A 22,218-nucleotide genomic window follows, 5' to 3' on the forward strand; every position below is an offset into this window, starting at 1 on the left:
TCTTTCTGTATGGACTTTGTATGTTTTCCCAAATCATTGTGGGATCTTTCCAGCTATCGCAGCTTGCCCCCAATGCCAAAAAAGATAAGATAAGATAAGATAAGATTTATTGTCATTGTCAACAACAGATTACAATGAGATTGAGATTTGCTCGACTCGAGTTAAGATGCAGGTTATGTGTATATTCATAATATACAAAGATAAAGAAATAAATAGTACAAAATGAGAAATAAATAGACATCAGAAGATGGTTGCAGCGCCTGGAGGTGTCGCAACAGAATTTACATTTTTAACAAAGTGGTGTCAAGAGCAGAAGCTCTTATGCCTTTGAATTTAGTGCCATGATTGCCATCGGGTAAAAACTGTTTTTTAGGTGATTTGTCCTGGCTTTTATTGCTCTGTATCTCTTGCCTGATGGCAGCAGCTAGAAGAGACCATGGCCAGGGTGTGAAGAGTCATTTAAAATGTCCAAAACTTTCTTGTGGAGCCTGGAAGTGTAAATCTGTTCCATAGTGGGCAGGGGGCAGCCTATGGTTCTCTCTGCTGCCCTAACAACCCTCTTTTGCGCCTTCTTGTCCGCGGATGTGCTACTGCTGTACCAGACACACAGACTGTACGTGAGCACACTCTCTATGGAGCAGTGATAGAAGGCCTGCAGCCGGTCTGAGGGGAGACGGTTCTTCTTGAGTATTCTCAGAAAGTACAGTCTCTGCTGTGCCTTCTTCAACAGCTCCTTGGTGTTGGTGCTCCAGGTTAGCTTGTCCTCCAACTCCATGCCCAGAAACCTGAACACTGGGACCCTCTCCACACAGGTCCCACTGATGGTGAGAGGCTGGATGTCCGTTTTGTTCTTCCTGAAGTTGATCACCAGCTCCTTTGTTTTGGAGGTGTTGAGGAGCAGGTTATTGACTTTGCACCACTCTGACAGCCGCTTCACCTCATCCCTGTACTCCAGCTCCCCCTTCCCGCCTGAGATGAGACCAACAACAGTCTGCAAACTTTATGATCTTGTTGCTGAGGTGGTTGGAGACACAGTCATGAGTGTAGAGGGTGTAGAGAAGTGGGCTGAGCACGCAACCCTGTGGCGATCCGGTGTTCAGGCTCAGAGCTGTTGCTCTTTTTGCTTCAGCGATTAAATATTCCTTTTCTTTCCTTCTTTCTGTGCAACCATGAAAGCTGGGATCCCACCCGGCCCGGCTCAGTTGTTACCTGGTACCAGGAGAAGTTGGTTCTGATGCACCATACATCTGAAATAAAGTTGCTTGTCGCAGCCTTTCGTTCCAAAAAAGCAAAAAATAAAAACTCCAATAAAAGCTGTGGGTGGTAACAGGTGGTTTGGGATTTGTACGCACTTGGACTTGATTCATTTATTGTAAAAGTAGAAATAAAGGTCTTGTAACTTAGTTGAAATGAAAAATAATCTCAATTTATTGTTTGAAGGTATAAACAAGTGTAAATAAGTGTTCAAGTGGTCAAAAAAATCATTCTACCAAACCTCCCGTCCACACCAGACATCCACCAAACAATCCACCCAGCACCCAGCACCTGGTGTGTTCTTAATTACTTAAATTGGTGGGAGGGTCTAACAATTAACAACGTAAATTAAACAATTCCAAATATAAAAATTAATTACAAATTTTGATTCTAAATTAACTTAAATATATTCCAACTACCCAAAGAACAAAACAAAATTGGTAGAAATTATAAACTACAAAACCTTAGCATAAATGGCCACGACAGTTGCTCCTAAAGTCATCAGTTGGACCGGTCTGGTTCTTCATTTGGTCTCTGGTTGTTCAGGCACGATGAAGAAGTTCCAAAATGTTCTGAGGTTCTGTTCCAGGTTTTATTCCAGATTCTGCTTTGGGTTCTGTTTCAGGTTCTGCTCCTAGTTTCATGATGTTTAACCTTTCGCCAGCTCCACTCAGACTGGTTCTAATGTGTTCTCCCTGCCAGAGGTTTTGACTGGTCCATGGACCGTTGAGACGTTCTTGCAGAGCTGACATCTGTCACCATGGTAACGGAGACACCATACTGCATAGATGTTCTGATCAATTCTGTGAAAAGCTGACCCAATCAGAAGGAGCCATGTTTGCAGGACTCTGGTGTCGCCAGCAGGGGTCGCTCCATGATGAGCGACGATTGGCCAATCGGATGATCGTCATTAAGAAGAGTTCAATTTCGTCAGAGTGCAGTTTGGATCACACATAGCCTGTAATATTTATAGAAATATTGTTTATTTATTTTAAAAAATATATAAATAATATATACATATATATACAGTATATACACACACACACACTGGGCTAGGGTCCTGTTGACTGTGATATGTGGCATAGGGATATTTTCCTTTTATTGGGTTGGGGTTCAGGGTTCAGACTGGACCCCGACCCCCAGAGCACGGTCAGTCCTGCTAGGAATCCCCTCAGCTGTCCTGCTGCTCATTCAGGCCCACCGGTACCAGCGTTCTGAGTCTGGAGATCCAGAGTCTCTCAGCACGCCGGACTCAGCTGTGGACCTGGTGAGATTCTGCTGGAGAACAGAAGAACTCGGGTTGGTCCATCCACGATCTATGAAGTGGTGAATTAGGGGAACATGTTTGTTCTTCTGATTGATAATATTGGATCTGCTGGTGAAACGGGTCAGAATGGTTTCCCGTTTCACCAGCATATTCAATTGGGCAGGTTTTTTCATCCAATTAGGTAAACACAGGTTTTGATTTTAGGGTGTCCAGATTGTTCAGTTTTGTAAACTGTTACTAAATTAGTTTTTAATCCAAAATAGTGGTTGGAAAGATTCTCCCTTACCTTTGACCCCGGTTCCTTTAATGGTTTAACCCAGGCATGGACCAAATAGTCTTACAGGTTTTTATTCCTGCTGTAGGCTGCAATAATTCTGTAATTTGGTAACAGTGAGTTGTTTGATTGTAACTTGATGTTGTGAATGAGCTGGCAGACAGACGATGAAAATGTGGTAAGAAGAGGGAGAACAGGAGAGATCTCCGGTTATCTGGACTCAAGGAAAGAAGCTCTGCATCTCCTCAGGAAAGTCCTGGAGTTTCCCCTCAGAAGAACGGCCTTGAAGAGGACTCCATGAAATCTGCTGAGTAAATGCAGTAGAACCTGAGTAATTGTGATTTAATTAGGCCTGCCTAGGTGTGTTTGGGTGATAACTGGTTTTATAGAGGAGAGCATGTGAAGTCAGTGGGCTCAAAATGGACTGATGTCTAATTTATGTGTGGTGTTGAATTGTGAGTCTTCGTATGTGGTGGTGTCTAAAAGGTCTACAGCTTTAAAGCTAGACTTGAATGTGATGGATGGGTTGTGTGTTCAGTGTATGAGTGAAATGTTTAAAATCTTTCTCTGAGTGAGTCCAGACCTCCAGATGTCATCCAGGTATCTGAAGTAGAACATGGTTTTTTAATGCATTTCCTGAATCCTCTGTTTCCCATTGTTCCATGAAGATGTTTGCATATGTGGGTTCAAACTTCTTCCCCATGTTAGTGCCCTTGATCTGGAGGAAAAAATGATTCCCCTAATTGATTTGTAAAAGTTGGAGTAGCTCCTTATCTGTTCTTCTACAGATAAGGAGGAAATATTTATAGAAAATATTTTCAATGGACTTAATGCCCTCAGATATATCAATATTAGTATTGATAGAATCTTCTGGTGAACAGAAGAAATTTGTCCAGTTAGGGTCAAGCATATAGGAAGAAAACCAGAAAATGAGTTTTCTCACTTAAAGTAACTCAAACAGTATAAGTGGAAGTGATCTATGGGAGGGGCCCCACATGCCCACCAAGTTTGGTGGGCGTAGCTTGTTCCCTTGATGTAGCTACCATTGATTCCCATTCATTTGAACAATTTCTCACTCAAAATATCTCAAAAATTATTTTATGGATTCTGTCTTTTATCTGCTTACACACACACTGCTGCTTACATAACCATATCACATAAGACTGACAATCACACATAAACTGAAACTGAATAATTAGAGAAGGAACAGAATGAGAATAAAAGCAGAACTTGCTCTACAATCTGCTTCACTTACTGTCACCCATAAGGTGAGCTATGTGACACTCAGTGCTGGACGGTGAACATCTCTCTGTTTCTGTTCCATTTCTATGACTTGCATGGTTTGTAACATTTGATCATTTTTGGCATTAAAGCCCGTTTTATATGTAACCAAATCTCATTATTTCTCAAGCAAATGATGCTGAGGGGTGCTGGTCAGGTCCTGAAACTGTTAAACGGACCTGGGTGGTGCACAGAAGGGAAAATTGGTGAAGTACAAAAAGTGCTCATTTGATCAAACTTGATTCGTATTCTCCCTCCAACCCTCTGCAGGTTCCCGCCATGTTTGGTGGTCCAAGCCCATTCCTTTCATGTAGCTGCCATAGCCTTCCGTTCATTTTTCGACCTAGTCAAAGTCTGGCTAGGAACGTCTTATTGAGCTGGGACTTAACCCTAACTTCAGTGGCCTCTTACCTCAACCAGGTTTCAATACATTTTGATTTGTTTTTTAGCTCAATTTTTTAAATAAATCAGCTGAGCTTTAAAAACTCGTCTGAGTTTCTGTTGAATGAAGGAGTTTTGCCTCAATGCTGCTCGGCTCACCAGGAATTGGCCTTAAAAGTAAATGTTTAAACAGATTTTCTCTCCTTTTACTTTTTAAGGAGTAAAAAGGAACAGATGAACTCATGTTCATTAATGTTTATTGGAATAAACATGAGTTCATTCCAATAAACACATGTTATTGGAATGAACTCAGCTCAGCTTTAAAAAGTCATCTCAGTGATAACTGTTGGATGATGGAGTTTTATCTTAATGCTTCTCTGAAGGGGCTTGAATTTGGTTTTAAAAGTCTGATATTTTAACCAAGTTTTATTTTGTTTTATTTGTCTTCAAACTCTGTTTTGAAGACAGAAATCACAGCTCAGCTTCTGATTTCATTGTTGAGCTCCTGCTAGGTGCCAGAAATGTGTATTATCACGGTTCTGAACATCAGAAATGGACTTTAAAAGAACCCAGAATGCATTGCATGGTGGGGCTTCATATTTTAGCTTCTAGTTCAGCTGTTTTTGCTGCAACCCCTAACAAACCATATACTGTTTTCATCAAAATGAACTCCTCTATCAAACTGTACATACATACATACATATGTAACAGAGTTACAAATGTCCAGTTCCTTGCCCATCCCCTTCCCCATCAGGCAGACTGTCTGGCAGCATTGGGGGCAAACAGTCTGTTCAGTACCATGGATTTGACCTCTGGGTTTTATAATATGCCACTTCACGAGGACAACAGGAAGTATTCTGCCTTTACTACTCCTATGGGCTTATATGAATACAATCGTCTGCCACAGGGTCTCTGCAATAGTCCTGGGAGCTTTATGGCATGATGACCAGCATATTCGGAGACCAGAACTATCTGAGTTTACTGTGCTATTTGGATGATTTGTTGGTGTTTGCGCCTGATGAGGAATCTGCCTTACGGCGCCTGGAGATGGTGTTTGCTAGGTTGCAAAGCCACAATTTGAAACTGGCTCCCAAAAAGTGTTTCTTTTTGAGGAGATCTGTTAAGTTTCTTGGCCACATTGTTGACGAACATGGTGTTTCAACGGACCCAAGTAAGGTTGAGATCATCGCCAACATGACTGCGGCCCAACTTATGGAACCAGATGGCGTGACTCCATCTCAGAAGAGGATAAGATCCTTTTTGGGGATGATAAACTACTACCAACATTTCCTTCCCGGGTACTCTGCCATCGCCAAGCCACTGTTTGATCTGTTAAAGGGTGACAGGAGGAAAGGCAGACATCATCAGAATAAACTGCCATCCAGAAAGTTGAAAGCCTCTGACTGGACTACGATACAGGAAAAAGCCTTCGAACAATTGAAGTCCTCACTGACGCAAAGCGTTGTGTTGGCTCACCCAGATTTCACTTGTCCTTTTGTGTTATCCACTGATGCATCTCTGGATGGCATAGGCGCTGTTCTGTCTCAGGTTCAGCAGGGTGAGACACGAGCTTGGCCCATTGCTTTTGCCAGCAAGTCTTTGTCCCGGTCACAAAAGAACTACCCAGCTCACAGGTTGGAGTTTCTGGCCTTGAAATGGTCCATCTGTGACAAGTTCAGCCACTGGTTGAAAGGCCATAAATTCACAGTCTGGACTGATAACAATCCATTGACTCATATTCTGACTAAGCCTAAACTGGACTGTTGTGAGCAGCGCTGGGTGGCTAAATTGGCGAGTTACGACTTTGACATCAAGTACATCCCAGGCCCGCAGAATATTGTGGCCGATACACTGAGTCATGAGCCATTTGTTCGAGAGACTGTTGGCCGCAGGCTGCTCGCTGAACCCTATGCCAATCTTCTCGCTGAAGTTAGAGATGTGTCAAACTCCTCAATCCAGACTGCCTTTCGATCATCCAGTGGTCAGAAAGAATCCTCCTCAGTGAGTGTTAACGCTCAGTCAACATGCAGCCCACTAAAATTGTTCCCCCAGTCTGTTGCAATGGAGGATGTGTCTGCTGTGTTACACTCACAGCAGACGGGTTCTCTGCCTGGCGCGAGAACCCGTGCCGTTGAAATGGTCCATCATCTGCCTCAGCTCATTCCATCTGGTCAAGAAACCTTACCTGCCTACACTGAATGTGAACTCCGTGACAGACAGTTGGAAGACAGAACTCTCTCTCGTGTTCTATACTATGTTGAGAGGTGTAGAAGACCCTCTAGGAGAGAGAGGTTTACAGAGTCTGTCTCTGTGACAAAGTATCTAAAGCACTGGGATAAACTAACTGTACGAAACGGTGTGCTGTACAGGCTTTCTCGGGACCAGAAAACCAAAGCGAAAAGATTCCAGTACATTGTACCTGACTCGCTCAAGACCGAGGTACTTCATGGAGTTCATGACAGAGCAGGTCATCAAGCTCAGTTCAGGAGCCTCGCCTTGCAGAGGTTTTTCTGGCTGACTCTGGACAGAGATGTCAGAGACCATGTTTGACATTGTCAGCGATGCATTGTCAGTAAGACCATTGAGCCTGAGGGTAGAGCTCCATTGGAGTCTATAACATCAACCAGACCGCTTGAGCTTGTATGTATTGATTTTTGGTCAGCCGAAGATTCCAGAAACAGATCTGTTGATGTCTTGGTGATTACTGACCACTTTACAAAAATGGCTCAGGCATTTCCATGTAGAGACCAGACAGCTAAACAGGTGGCGAGGGTTCTCTGGGACCGATATTTCTGTGTCTTTGGCTTTCCTGAGAGAATTCATAGTGATCAAGGAGCTAATTTTGAAAGTCAGCTAGTAAGTGAGCTCCTCAGGGTCTCAGGTGTCAGAAAGACACACACAACACCATATCATCCGATGGGGAATGGAAGTGTGGAGCGGTTCAATCGCACTTTAGGTGGCATGATCCGTGCATTGTCCCCTGAAGAGAAGGCTGACTGGCCACGACGTTTACAGACACTAGCCTTTATGTATAACTGTGCGGTTCATGAGGCAACGGGTTACCCCCCCTTTTACCTCATGTTTGGCCGGGTCCCTCGCCTGCCTGTCGATGTCCTCTTTCATGCTGTCCTTGATGACTCTGCTGTGGGGAACTATGACAAGTATGTGGCGTGTCTTACCAACGACCTGAAGGAGGCCATGACGATTGCTCAGGACCATGCTTCAAAAGTACAGAGAAGGCATGCTCGGTTGTACAACCGGAAAGTTAAGGGCACTGACATTGCCGTCGGTGACAGAGTGCTCTTAGCCAACAGAAAAGAGAGGGGTAAGAGGAAGCTTGCTGACCGATGGGAATCAACCATCTACACTGTGACAGATATTAATCCAACGACACATACGTACAAGATCTGTGACACAGTCACTGGACAGAAAAAGGTGGTTCACAGGAACATGCTGATGCTGGCCAGTTTCCTCCCAGTGGTTCCCACATGTGAAGTATCTGATTCTGCCTTCTCACTCTCTGCTAATGCATCCTCAGTCCCAGAAGCAGATGACTTTGGAGGAGATGAGGAAATGTTGCATGAGAGCTACAACAACACCATGCATGAGACAAGTGCTGGCTTTGATTGTGGCAGTGTTGAGGACTTACCTGGTGTTCTGGAAGGGGTGGTGAACCCTTCGCCTGATCCGACGCCTATGGATTCCGAGAGGAGAACCATTGAATGGATAACACAGCTGTCTGAGCCGAATTCATCAGTGGGGGAGGTAGCTGACTTACAGAGTATGACCTCCAGTCCCAAACACTGCTCAGTTTTGCCCGTGAGCTACACGACAGGTCAATCTGTGGGAGGTGACTCTGCTGCCTTGACCGCTGTGAACGTCCTGGTGGATGTAAGGGACCCAGATCCCAGCGTTAGTATTGTGGGCCATACAGATGGTGCTTCTGACATTCTGCATACTGTTGACCAGACCTCAACTGTGCACTGTGATGACTATACTGCACAGACGGAAGTTAGGTCCAGATTTGGTCGCCTAGTCAAACCTGTGAACAGGCTCATACAGACTATGTCCAGGCAGGATGTTGTTCAGAACAAGTTCGATGTTAAAGCTGTTTGCAAATCAATGTTCCAGGCCTTTCCTGATTGATTTCTTCTCCAGCTAAACTATAATCTTTTTGGGTCTGACGTTTTTTTGTTTTGTCTGGACGTGATATTTTCATTTTGTATTGTGTGATGAGCCTGTACTACACTGTGTGTTGGGGTTTTGTGGGGTGTACAAGGCACCCTGTAGGCAGTTGATGGATTGGGGGATAAGCGCTACCCTCATACCACTTCATCCTTATGGGATACGTTAGTTGTCTGTGTTCTTAATGTTGACCCCAGGTGATCTGTGATTTATGTTATTTCCGATGATGTATACTGTGTGGTTGATGCTCGTGTTCGATAAAATTCAGTGGGGGTGAGTGTAACAGAGTTACAAATGTGTTTTTTTGTTAAATTATTATTTCTTATTCATTTTATATTGAGAATTTGTGAATTTTATCTTATTCAGTTATTTTTATTTATTTTGTTGTTTTTGCCTGCGGGGGTCGCCCTTCTGCTCTCCGCCTCGTTTGTGTTTCCTGGGCTTCCGTAGTTTATTCCAGCCCTCGTAGCTCCTCTGACCCCCCCTTTTCCCTCAGAGCGTTGTTCCGCACTGCTGTGGGTAAGTCAGAGGAAAGTTCGCTGCTGAGATATTTTTGTTTTTCTGTATGGATGTTGTTCATGTTGAGGTCTTTACCATATGTTGTTTATTATTGTTTGTTAGTGTATTATTTTGCAGTTTTGACCGTCATTGTGTTTTTTTTTTTATATAAACAGTTTTATTATAATTTCCTTTTTTTTATTTTGTCGCGAACGACCGGTGCTAGTCCAGCACAGCTCGGTTGAACATTGTTTTTATTTTCACATTTTTAGAGCTGGAGTGCAGGGAGAAGGAGTTGAAGAAGTTGTTAATTTGTTTTCCCTTCTTCCCCCAGGTATGTATTTTTATTTTTAATTTATACTTTTTATCTCTGTTTATTTAACTCTCTCCCACTGTATTGTGTTGTTGTGGCCACCAGGTGGCGTTTTTCTCCTCTTGTTTTTAGTTTATGATTTTTGTGAGAAGATTTCTTTTTTTTGTTAACTTTTGTTAAATCTGAGAAAAGAAAAAAAAAGTTAGTGGAGAGCGTTGTTCCGCGCTGCTGTGGAGCCGGAGTGCAGGGAGAGGGAGTTGAAGAAGTTGTTAATTTGTTTTCCCTTCTTCCCCCAGAATAAAAAAATAAAATATCTGGTTGAGACCCACCCGAACGACTTCTGAGACTCATTGATGCCACCTGTTACACATACATACATACATACATACATACATACTGTACATACATACATACATACATACATAGATAGCTTGATGAAAACTTGCATTTAGCCACAAGCTTAAGTTTCAGAAGTGTGACTGTGACGGTTATAAAGTGTCACTTATTAAGTGAGTTGCTCTGTTTGAAATAGTGCAAACAAGAACTGTTTCTTGTTGTAAAACTTTGTGTGTGAGAAATAATTTTCAATTTAAAATAAAAAAAAAACCTTTAAAGATGGAATTTAAAGTCACTTTAAAGTTGACAGCTGGAATGTCAACTTCAAAGTGACTTTCTATTCTATTGTATTGTATTAACCACAAAAAACAATAGACTTCCTAAGCAGGAAAATAGATGCAGGCATGTTATGTTCAGACAAAGTCAGAAAATCTCTCATTTTCTCTCTGATGATTTTCAGCTGCTTTCTTCAGGTCTTCAGTATAAAGTGTCTAGAGCAGGGGTGGGCAACTCCAGGCCTCGAGGGCCGGTCTCCTGCAACTTTTAGATGCATCTCTACTTCAACACACCTGAGTCAAATAATGAGGTCATTAGCAGGACTCTGGAGAACTTGACTGCACTTAGGAGGTGATTCAGCCGTTGGATTCAAGTGTGTTGGACCAGAGAGACATCTAAGAGTTGCAGGACACCGGCCCTCGAGGACCAGGATTGCCCACCCCTGGTCTAGAGTGAAGACCAACAGACATAGACTTTCCTTTATACCTTCAACAATTGTTATGCTTGATAACTTAAAATCTTAATTAGTGCTGCACATTGTACTTTGTTGATGCTAAAGGAAAAAACTTGTGATGTTCTTTCAGTTAAATGTGGTTTGACTTTGCCATTTCTTTAGACAGCTCATAATGAACCCAAATGTCACTTTTGGCGTGTAGAACTATTCCTCCAAACGTGTTTACCAACATCAAAAGAGTTCACCTTTGCCTTTTTTGCCACCTTTTATTTCCATTAAAATTGATTATTGTTGATTTGTTGCTGCCAAAATGGTGTCTGGACCTTTCCTGTTTTATCCACAGTTCTCTCTCAAGTTTTTGTACTCAGTTTCTCTTGTACTTTTCTATATTTACTATTGTTGATGTAAACTAGAACTGGAGTATGACTTTTTTTGGATGAGAAGACTATTATTTGACTTATTTCCCTTTATTTGTTGGTGATATTTCCCCCCTCTTTAGTTATGTCCTCTCAGCAATTCTTGTTTTAAGCTTACTTAAAAGAGTTTATATTAAATGTATTATTTATGTTTGTTTTTGTTATCCAGCTAAAATGCAACACAACCTGATATTATAATTTATAATTTCCAACTAATTCACTGCCAGGTAAATGACATCATTTGTGGGCTGTTTGTTCACATTACAGGCAGTCTGTTGGAGCTTGCAGGAAACCGCAGAGGGTAAAAAAAAGTCTGCAGGACCAATATTGATTCAGAGGGCTGATGCACAGATCAAGTTCACAATGCAGCTTTACGGAGTTCTGATCCTGTTTCTCTCATTCTCTGCAGGTAAGATTAGATTTACTTTTTAACAACGACCGATCAAATTTAAAACGCATGTAAAGCAAATGTGTCTCTCTGAAGATACTTTTTTTAACCTGAAACATTCAAGAATGTATCCTCACCTTATAACTTGACTAAATAAACTAAATCAGCATTCTAAATATTTCTACATTAGTTTGGAAAATACGGGTTTTGCATTTAATACGTCACTTTATTGTCCTAACATTACTACCTGTATAAGTTTTACTACATTGAAATGTTCCCTTTTAGACAATGAGTGTAAATATGAAGTAGATGCATTTTGTCACATTTCACATTAACTTGCTCATGTTCAATACTTTTTTGTTTCATTATTTAGCATGTGGATTGAGATGCTACACATGTGTAGCAGCTGAACCTAACTCCTGCACTGAAATTACAACTTGCCCTGTGCTATTCAACCGATGTTCTTCTCTCAAGACAGATGGTAAGCTGCTAAATGTGAGAGTCTTTGCTGCTAGAACTGATCGCTTAGAAAAAGATTAAATTATAGGCATCAGCATTTTATGGACATAATAGTATATTTATAAACCCCATTGACATGTTTTCCTGTTCTGCCTGACAGGACTGGTTACCAAGAGCTGCATGATCAGCACAGGATGCATTGGTCCCATATCGTGCTGTGAAAAGGACTTGTGCAACGGTGCCGTACCAACTGGCCCCGGTGTCACCCTGCTGCTCCTGTCTTCAGCCCTTATGATGCTCTTTATTTAAGGCTCTGAAATCATGATCCTGTTCTGGTTTATTGCTTGGTTTCTTAACAATTACTTTGAGGTGACAGCAAACATGCAGTCAGGACAGACATACAGCATTTTTATTCATCATGTAATACACATATGTCTCTTTTAAAAATGAAACAATAAAAATGTAAGAAATGAAATAATAAACTAATGAACTGCTCAAATTGCTGTACTGTAATAGTTTTATTGTTATAAGTGAAGTGTTTTATTTATATGATCTTCTCAATATCAAAACAATTAATAACTTGATCAACTAGCGTGTTCTACTTATATTTTCCAATATAATAAAATTAGTAAAATGAAGAATATTAAGCTGTTCCAGTGACTCCAAATCTACTCTCTCAATATGTCAAAAAAATTACATAATGGAAGAGGAAGAACAATTTGTAGAGTTACACATGGCATTTGCCTGTAATGTGAAGAGATTAGTTTAGAGTTCTGAACGGGTCAATTTGCTTGTCATTACATTTATTTCTACTGGGTGTCAACATGAAGTTCATATAACATGGTGGTCACTACCCAAGTAATCAACACATGCACACACAAAAAAAATATTATTATGAATTAAGTTTAAAGAAATTATGACGGTATTTGTTATAGATGTATTTGAAAGAAGCTATAATCAAAAGTAGGAAAGAAATATTTTTAACGGAAGGCACCCTTGACTTTGTGCCTCTTATAAAATTGTGACAAAGAAATAAGATTCAATAACCAGAAGGTGCGCAAGAACCAGAATATCTCAGAGCTTAAACTTGCATGGAGAGTATTTATACGGAAACCATTAATGATGTGCTCAACCGTAACGCCCTCTGTACACACTCACTGCGCAGGAATCCACTAAAGAAGAAGTTGAGGCTTGTTGTTCGTGAGAAATGGCTTATTATACCCAGTCAGGTTCTGTTGGAGGTTTCTTCCTGTTAAAGGAGAGTTTTGCTTTCCATTATCACTGAAAGAGTGGCTGGCATGAGGGACAGTTTCAAAGTCAGCAATGCAATGCAAGCAGCAACTTGTGGCAACATGTTGGTCCAGGAGGAGTGAATGCTGCAAGCTTCTTTTGATAGAAAACTTTTGAATCAATCTTTGTTAAAAAGTTTCCTTGAGACAACATCTGTTGTAAAATTGGTGTAATATAGATGAACTTAATTCAATTGAACTGAATTGTTCTAAAATTGTTTATTTCCTTTATTTAACCAGGTAAAACTCCTTGGAGATCCAGATCTCATAAATCCGTAAACTCTGTGTGCTGCTGCCATTCTTGGCCAGGATTGTCTTAATATCAGTGGGATTTTCCTGGTGAAGTAAAGGTTATTAATTTATTTACACTGCCACTCTTCAGTGGGTCTACTGTTCTTTTTCATTTGTGGATAAAGTCTCTATATGTGGTTCACTTTGTAACCATTTCAGGTTTGATGGATGTCAGAAACTGTTCTGACTACAAATATGCACCTGATATTTCCAACCAATGTTCAGACCTGAAGAAGCTTTTTGGATGAGTTGAAACTTCTGTAAGAAACAAGAGATTGGATCCAGTTGCCACTTGTTTAAGTACGAAGAACAGTCACCCCAGGTGAGACTGAGAATCTGTATCATTGGAATCAAGAATCACATCAATGCAAATTTAAAATAAGGTAGTTAGATGTTGCACTCTCAATGACTTCCCTGGGAAAGAGGAAAACCTGTTATTTAAATTTTTTAACTCTATTGTTCACAAAAGCTTCCGTTTTGCTCACTGGAACATACAACCTGTAATATTGAAAGGCATTTCCTCTTTCAGTCTCCGATATCAACCAACATTTCTTGATATATTGTCTAATCCTTAATTATTTACCAAATCATTAGTAGCTCTTGATTTTTCTTTTTCAACATATTTGTTTCACTGCAGCAGATTTATTGCTTTCTGTGTGTAACATGATAAAGTAGGGTTATATTCTCTTAAACTCTGTAACATTAGCAGTGACTAGAGACACAAACAATGGTTAAAATGTATTATATTTATTAGTGAAACAAATCAAGTCAAAATCAACACAATAAGGTTAGATTGTGCCCAAAAACATTTTAACATAGAAGCAAAATAATAAAAGTGGGAAACCAAATGTGACTGTTTTAACATATCGCATGACTTAAACCTAAAATTAGATTGAGTTTAACACTGAAAAAAGAAGTGTTCCTCATACTGGAAGAGGAAGATAACTGAGATTGTGCTGGAACCACATGCCATATCAGGTTTTTGCATGTCCTGCAGTACATTCAATCAAAGAAGTGGAAATAAAGAAAGTCAATAATCAGAAGAAACACTGCTGGCATAGATTTACCAGCCAAACACTATAAGGAGTGTGAGAACTAAAAATATTTTTTTACACATACAACCTTGTTAAAAATATTACGTATGAATACTATAATTACAATATGGTACAATGTTGCAGAGCATATTCATATTCATTCAAACCTACAGAATGTTAGGAAATCCATACAGAATCATTGTGAGGAATGCACAGTTCTCTGGTACACTTCAAACATACATGCACTGCATTAATAATGCATTGTTCATATTGTTTGGCACTCGCCCTTTAAATACCAAGTGTTTATGTGCAGCAGCCAAAAGGTTACCATTAAAACAAAATTTTTAAAAAATCCCCCTTAAAGCCTTGAAAGATCTCTAGTGTCACGCTGGAGGTCCCTGGGTTAATTTCAATAAACATGTCAGAAATAACTCACTGTATTTTTTTGATTTATTAATGGAGTTCCCTTTAAAAAGCCTTTGGGTGGTTAAAATTTCTGCAAAGGAAATATTTTACATTCTGCTGCCATCTTTTCACTTCCTGCCAGCTGTTTTTAGCTCTGCTAGAAAGCAAAACAAGTCTGAAGACAAACCTCATGACATATCTATATATTAAGAGTGCTACATCCAGATAATTTAAACATCTTTGTGCTTTTGTCTCATGCTAGCATTCACTGTAAATGCATAATAGTTCATGCATTTGCAAAGACGTGGCTTCAAGCATTTCAGCGTGTACAGAATTGTATCAAGACTTTGCTACTTACTTTGCAAAGCAGAGATAAGAAAAGAAAAACTACAAGGCAAATGTGAAGAGCAGGAAAACTATGGCGTCATAAAAAATAATAGTTTATAATAAATCTGCTACTGAAAATAAAGAACATCTCAACATTAATGGCACCCTGAGGAATAAATTTAGCTTGTGCAATTTTGAAAATGAAATGGCACAATAGGTCAGGAATCACCAGCCTGTAAGGAATTTGCAGTTTGCTTACAAGTACCTGGAATGACAGGATTTCTCCTTAAGCTGTTTGTTATTGTCAAGTGAAATTACAATAAAGTGCAGAAATCAAAAATGTAAGTTTATGTGTGTTAACTTGGGCAGTTGAAAAGTTGGCAAGTTCAGACAAGCACTTTTACCAGTGGTCCAAAAGCCCAAGTCAGGGTCCATATTCGCATCCAGAGCAGATGCTTTCCTTATCTTATGGCACAGTTTCTGAGCTACCCTGTATTTTAGTTTACACTGTACTTCACAGAGTAAAAAAAAAACACTCTCACACAACCATGACCCTATTTGCATGTCATCTAAAGCTGATGGTCGTAGGCATTGAGAATTAGCTTTTTGCACTACAAAGGAAGGCTTTAGTTATGGCACTTTCAAGGATTAGCTTGATGGAAGGCACACAAGGATGAGGTTTGGCATAAAAATGTAAAGAAAACTAAAAACGAGATGCACAAATCAATCACCATATCTGGCTTGATAGGCTCTGATCAGTAATTTGCAAAGCAGATTCTGATTTTCTTTATATTCATTAAACCTATAAAAGCTAAAGATCCACATTTGAATAGTGTATGCATACTGGGATTAAGAATGTGGATTCAAAGTGTTCTCCTGACAAAGGATGTCATTTTTTACTGGCATTTTATTTTACTTTCTTCAAAATATCAGGACGTTGAGTCAGTGAATTAAATTACATGCTGTATTTGTGTACAGCAAGGGAAATGAGATTAAAGGCTCATACATATTCCACAAGAGCAGAGAAATTAGTTCCCACTCTCGGAGTTGCAAGAAAGAAAATTGAAATTATTTTCTTCAGGTCAAATTTGACAGTTTTAGCTTCTTTTTTTGTACATATTCTAGACAGAATAGTGTTTTTGTGTGACTGGTCACACATTTTTAACTAGTGGTAAATATTAAACAGAATATTCATTGGAGTTCTGGACCTGAATTAAGTTTTCTAACATGACATGTTTTTTCTATGTGTTAAAAGTTCTTAGGGAAAAAACATAAATCAGCAGGTCTAACTTCAAAGAAAATCAGAGATCTGTGTTGGTCAGTAAAGATCTGATTGGTGCATCTCTACAAAAAGGGAAATTATTTATTTAGGCAAAGAGGAGCAGCTTTTTGGATGCATAGACTCAGCATCCACCAAAATGTGAACTTTCCCTGTAGAAAGCAAACATTCTCTGTCATTTACTGGCTTACTTGCTGAACATACAGTGCATCTGTCAGTGCAACCTTATGTAAAGTTACTTTTTTATGTCTCAACCCATAAAAAGTAAGCTAACTCATCCAGATCCACAGGGTAGTCAGTGAGGTACATGGGACCTTTGTACGTTCCTTTTTTGCTTTTCCAGTGGCCTGCTGGGAGGTAAATGTCCCTCTCTTGTTTTCCTGGCTCCAACACTGGAGCCACCAAAAGATCATCCCCAATCAGAAACTGGGAGTCAATCTTAAAGGCTGCCTTGTCGTCTTTGGCGATCCACCACAGAGGCCTTATGATGGGGTCTCCAGTACCAACAACTTCTCCTGCCAGCTCAAGAACCCTTGGAGCCACCTCGGTTTCATGGAGTTCTGAGAACTTACGTGCTATCTGAACCACCTGGAGATTAATAAATTGTGTTTTAGCATCACAAAAGAGCACAAACAACAAAATATCAAGCACTTATGCATTTATATTTTGCATGAACGTGGGAAATTTCATTGGTGGTTGCATCCCAGCTTAATATCTGACCAGGAAGGGAGGGTTTCTGTTAATAAAGCAACAATTTGGGATTACAGTCAAATCTTCGGCTTAGATGGTCTTTAACCAGCAGGTTGTGACATGAAGGACATGAGAAGAGACCCATTGAAACCCTGAACAATTCACCTCAGATACACAGCATTCTAACAACTATTTTTTACTTTATAACAATAGCAAATTGCCTGCAAGACAGAAAGAAAAAATACTGAAACCATTGTGGGTTTCAATATATACAGTTTGGTTTTGAGACAAAAATCCTCCTATTTAAAGAAACATGTTGGCGCCCTCTTGTGGTAATATTGAAAACTGCTCAAAGAAAATAATTTCTTCTCTGAATATGAATGATATATTAATTATTTCTTTATTTGGCAAATGTATTTAATATATTTTAAGCATAAAAACCAATCAGTATTTATAGTCCTTGATTTTTTTAATATGTTGTCACAATCCAAAATTTCAATACATTTTACACGGATTTTATGTGACAGACCAGGACAAAGTGGTGCATAATTGTGCAATCAAAGGAAAATTCTACATGGTTTTCAAAATTTTTTACAAACACAAATGTGCAAAGTGTGACATACATGTATATAGTTCTCTTTACTCTAATGCAAGAAAATAAAATCCAGAGCAGATAGTTGCCTCCAGACACAACTGATTAGTAAATGCAGCACACTGTGTGTAAATTAATGTTTTTGAAACAGCTGTTCTGTGAAGGCCTCAGAGGTTAACATTAGTGAACAAACAGCATCATGAAGAAGAAAAAACACAGCAGTGTTTATTCCAATTGTGAGATATGTCTTGTACATGCTCACCTCATCGTCATAAGCCCAAGGTGGTATGGAGAACTGCATGGCAGGCATAAAAGCGGACAGCTCCAACCATCGGATGTACAGCTCTTTGTCTGGCAGAGCATGTGTTTCGTTTATCAAACCTGAAATACAGCAGAGTTATCAAGACCTTTAAAGATTCAGATTAAAACGTCTAGGTTCTGATATTTCCTACCTGCAGTGCGGTTGGGGTACGCATTTCCTCCTATCATGTCTGGTAAGACAAACTGGTATCCCAGAATGCTTATAGTCAGAACAGTGGGGATGATGGACTTGAGGCCAAGCTCATATCCCCAAACTGAATCTCTGTTAATGATCCTGAAGAAACAGGAGATATTCTGACTCTGGTAACCCACACGGAGCTCGGCACGTGAACTGAAAGGTATGGCCATCTCGGAGTAGCGCCGGGTGAAGGTGGAGGGGTCAGACAGCGGGACCAGAGTGCTAAACTGACGAGGGAGGTAGCTCGTTTCCCCTGCATCAAACTTGAATGACGTCACATTATAGTGCCTTTTGAGGGAATTTAAGTGTGACAAGAACCATTTAGAAGCTTCTGGGTTTGTAAAGTCCAAGATGCCTCCAATCCCGTTCCACCATCGGACCAGGGCGGGCAGATCTCCGCTTGGCTCCCGGACAAACAGTCCTTTCTCCAGAGCAACTCCAAAATTTATGGAGTCGTAGTTGATAAAAGGATGTGTCCACAGAGTCACCTGAAACCCGTCTTTTCTGAGTTTTTCAAACATACCGCTGGCATTGGGGAACTTCTGGGGGTCAAAGTCAAACTCTCCATAGTCAGTGGTGTAGCGATCATCCAGCTCCAGATGGGACCACTTAAAGCCATATTTAATGATGTCTGATGCGTAGCGCAGCAGCTTCTCCTGAGTTACAGCTGACTTATAAAAAGCCCTAGTGGACCACACCGGCTTTCTGAACACTTCATGGGATGGAACGTTGATGGGCTTTGGGAAGTATCGACGCACCTGACAAAACAAAACAACACACAGAACGTAAAGTGTTTAATAACATTTAATATCAACCTCTTTTCTTTCTGTTATTAAGGAACAGTTTGAAATAAATGCTAATTTTGTGTACCTGGTATACTGATAGAGGACATGTAATGTAAACTAGCTTTTTGATTATATTTTGTACATATTTATACATTATATTAATGGCTTCAAGGTATAACAAGGTTTTAAAAATGAAAAGTTTCAAAAATAAAATCTTTTGTCATACCATTTAAACATTTCCTTGAGAGTCCTGGAGTGAATAGTCTTCTCTGGTTGTATGGACCAGAAGACCATACAACCAGAAATATGCATTGATTCCATGCATACCTCTGGAATCAATGCATATCTCATGCATGGAATCAATGCAGTTACTAGTGTGTTACTAGTAGTAGAGTGATTTGTATCACTAAACTGCACACAGTAGTTGTATTTTCAAATGTTTTGGTATTTATTGATGCTTTCATTGAACAAACAGTGGAGAAAATAGTAAAACTATTAATCCCAACAATAATGACAGTTTTGGGGGGTTTTAAACATCACTAATAGGAATTTATCATGACAATGAAAGAAGAATTTAGATTTTTAAGAATCACATGATAAATTAAAGCTGCAAGCAGCCTCGGGCGGCCCTCGCAGCAAGCGCCGCTCCGGCCTATTGGCCACCGCGGGGGTTCCGGCCACCGCAGAAGCTCTCGCGCGTTTTCCAGAGCCGCAGCCCGCTCCCCACCGCGGAAGCTCTGCCGCAGTTTCCAGCACCGCCGCCCGCTAGCCGCCGCAGAAGCTGTCGCGCATTTTCCCCAAATTACATTTCAAACCCGTTGGGCTCTTTAGAGGTGAACAAAGGTCATACATATCCAGTTTGGCGCCAATCGGATGATCTATGCGTGAATAAGAGCCAAACGTATGCATATGGCGAGGGACTGATATTCGCCATTTGGCCACGCCCACACGGTTCAGCCAGAAGCGAGCATTGACAGAGCTCATCATCCGAATTACCTTGATTAGGTCAAGAGAGCCATAAACAGAGCTTTCCAAGGAAAAAAAAGACACTTCCTGTTCTGAGGGGGCGGGGCTTAGATGACGTCATAATATGATGACACAGGGTCGTCAGGGATCCCACCAGGGTCACTCGTGCAAAGTTTGGTGCAGAAGCTGTCGACCGTTCACAGTAAAATACAAGACTTCCTGTTGTCAGGGGGCGTGGCCTACGTGATGTCATCATTTAACCATTGGATATTATTGGACACAAGATAATGATCAATAACTGAAGGTTTGGTGTCTCTGTCAGTTTTTGTGTTAGAATTACAAATTATTTAATTTTTTCCTCTTTAATTCAACATTGAACTGTCATTCCGTAGGGCAATGCTGCCCTCTGGTGTCGAATTACTGAAATAATGAAACTATTTCAGTGGGCAGCAGAGGGCAGCATTGCCCTACAAACAACGAACATGGACTGTTTATTATGTAATTACACAGAAGATCTCTCTAATTCATTCTGAGGGGGCGGGGTTTAGATGATGTCATAATATGATGACATAGCATTGTCAGGTATCACACCAGGATGAGTCAGGCCAAGTTTGGTGCAGCTCGGTCGAAACATGTGGAATCTAGAAGCAAACGTATGGCATCGGCGTTACAGGTCACTTCGCCACGCCGCCACACCCAGCTGCTTCATCGCAGCCGGTCAGGGCTTGAATCCACAACACACCAACATGTCTTCTGTCTCTGGACACAGTTTAATATTGATTATGTCAAAGGGCTAAGATAGCGACCGTTCACAGTAAAACATGACACTTCCTGTTCTCAGGGGGCGTGGCCTAAGTGATGTCATCATTTCACCACAGGGTATTTTTGGACACCTAATGATGATTAATAATTTAAAGTTTGGTATCTCTGTGAGTTTCTGTGCAGGATATATAAGAGTTTCGTGTTTCATGGCGAGTAGGTGAACTTTGACCCCTGGTAACCCCCCTTCAGCAAGCTCATACAGTCACCAATTTGATAACTTTAAATCAGACATGCCTTATGATCAGACTGACCGAGTTTGAAGCCGATCAATCGAAATCCCTAGGAGGAGTTCGATCAAATGCAAAGGCTGTAAACGTCAAAATCGAGGTCAAATGAACTTCAATCTAAAATGGCCGACTTCCTGTTGGGTTTCGACCATGGCTCTAAGAGACTTTTTTGTACGTCCCGACAAGATACACATGTGTACCAAGTTTCGTAATTCTAGGTTTAAGCATGGCTTGGGGCTGTTCATTTAAAATACTCTAGGGGTCGCTATAGAAAAATTAGGCCACGCCCACCAAATATCGCTATGGATTCCTGTTCGGGGATGGATAAGGATCCATCCTAGTGAGTTTGGAGCAGCTCACCCCGAAACTGTGGAATTCAGAGCCAAACGAAATTCGATGGCGTTCGCAACGCCGCCACGCCCACCTGCTTCAGCGCAGCCGGTCGGGGTTGGAATCCACAACACACCAACATGTCTTCTGTCTCTGGACACAGTTTCATGTTGATTAGGTCAAAGGGCTAAGATAGCGACCGTTCACAGTAAAACATGACACTTCCTGTTCTCAGGGGGCGTGGCCTAAGTGATGTCATCATTTCACCACAGGGTATTTTAGGACACCCGATGACGATCAATCAGTGAAAGTTTGGTCCCTCTATGTGTTTTTATATAGGAAATATAAGAGTTTCGTGTTTCATGGCGAGTAGGTGAACTTTGACCCCTGCTAACCCCCCTTCAACATGCTCCAAAACTCACCAATTTGATAACTTTAAATCAGACATGCCTTATGATCAGACTGACCGAGTTTGAAGCCGATCAATCGAAATCCCTAGGAGGAGTTCGATCAAATACGAAGGCTGTAAACGTCAAAATCGAGGAAAAAAATGGACGTTCAAGACAAAATGGCTGACTTCCTGTGATAGTTGGGTAATAACATTAAATGTAAGTTCTGAGTCTTTTGGTGAGCTCTACAAGTGTACCAAATTTCATGTCTCTACGATGAAGTACGTTCATACCATTGTGTCAACAGAAAATTGCTAGTTGCTGCCGTTGAGCAATTTTTTTTGCGATTTTTGTGACAACCTTAAAATTCAAAATTTTGAATTTTTCTAGTCGCGACCGCCAAGTTTGGTGAGTTTTTGAATATGATAAAGCCCCCAAAAAGGCAATTCATTTGGGTGGAAGAATAATAAGAATAATTAAAGCTGCAAGCAGCCTCGGGCGGCCCTCGCAG

At 40.6% G+C, this 22,218-nt stretch overlaps 2 protein-coding genes across 2 annotated transcripts in view; one reads left to right on the forward strand and one right to left on the reverse strand.

Moving 5' to 3' along the window:
* Positions 1-8,993: 8,993 nt before the first annotated feature.
* LOC116729939 (lymphocyte antigen 6G-like) lies at positions 8,994-12,264 on the forward strand. The gene is made up of 5 exons (XM_032578840.1): positions 8,994-9,161; positions 9,413-9,474; positions 11,203-11,344; positions 11,697-11,804; positions 11,943-12,264. Exons 3-5 carry the CDS (start codon positions 11,299-11,301, stop codon positions 12,089-12,091), a joined length of 303 nt encoding a protein of 100 aa, XP_032434731.1. The 5' UTR covers positions 8,994-9,161; positions 9,413-9,474; positions 11,203-11,298; the 3' UTR covers positions 12,092-12,264.
* Positions 12,265-14,088: 1,824 nt separating this feature from the next.
* The window catches only part of LOC116729938 (myogenesis-regulating glycosidase-like), a 47,574-nt gene continuing 39,444 nt past the window's right edge, over positions 14,089-22,218 (reverse strand). Inside the window, exons 4-6 of the mRNA XM_032578839.1 lie at positions 18,142-18,946; positions 17,952-18,070; positions 14,089-16,995 (exon numbers count right to left, since the gene is read on the reverse strand). Of these exons, the coding sequence (XP_032434730.1) occupies positions 16,651-16,995; positions 17,952-18,070; positions 18,142-18,946 (1,269 nt within the window). The 3' untranslated portion in view covers positions 14,089-16,650. The remainder of the gene's footprint in view (positions 16,996-17,951; positions 18,071-18,141; positions 18,947-22,218) is intronic.

This window comes from Xiphophorus hellerii, chromosome 12, assembly GCF_003331165.1.
Source record: "Xiphophorus hellerii strain 12219 chromosome 12, Xiphophorus_hellerii-4.1, whole genome shotgun sequence".
Taxonomy (NCBI): Eukaryota; Metazoa; Chordata; class Actinopteri; order Cyprinodontiformes; family Poeciliidae; genus Xiphophorus; species Xiphophorus hellerii.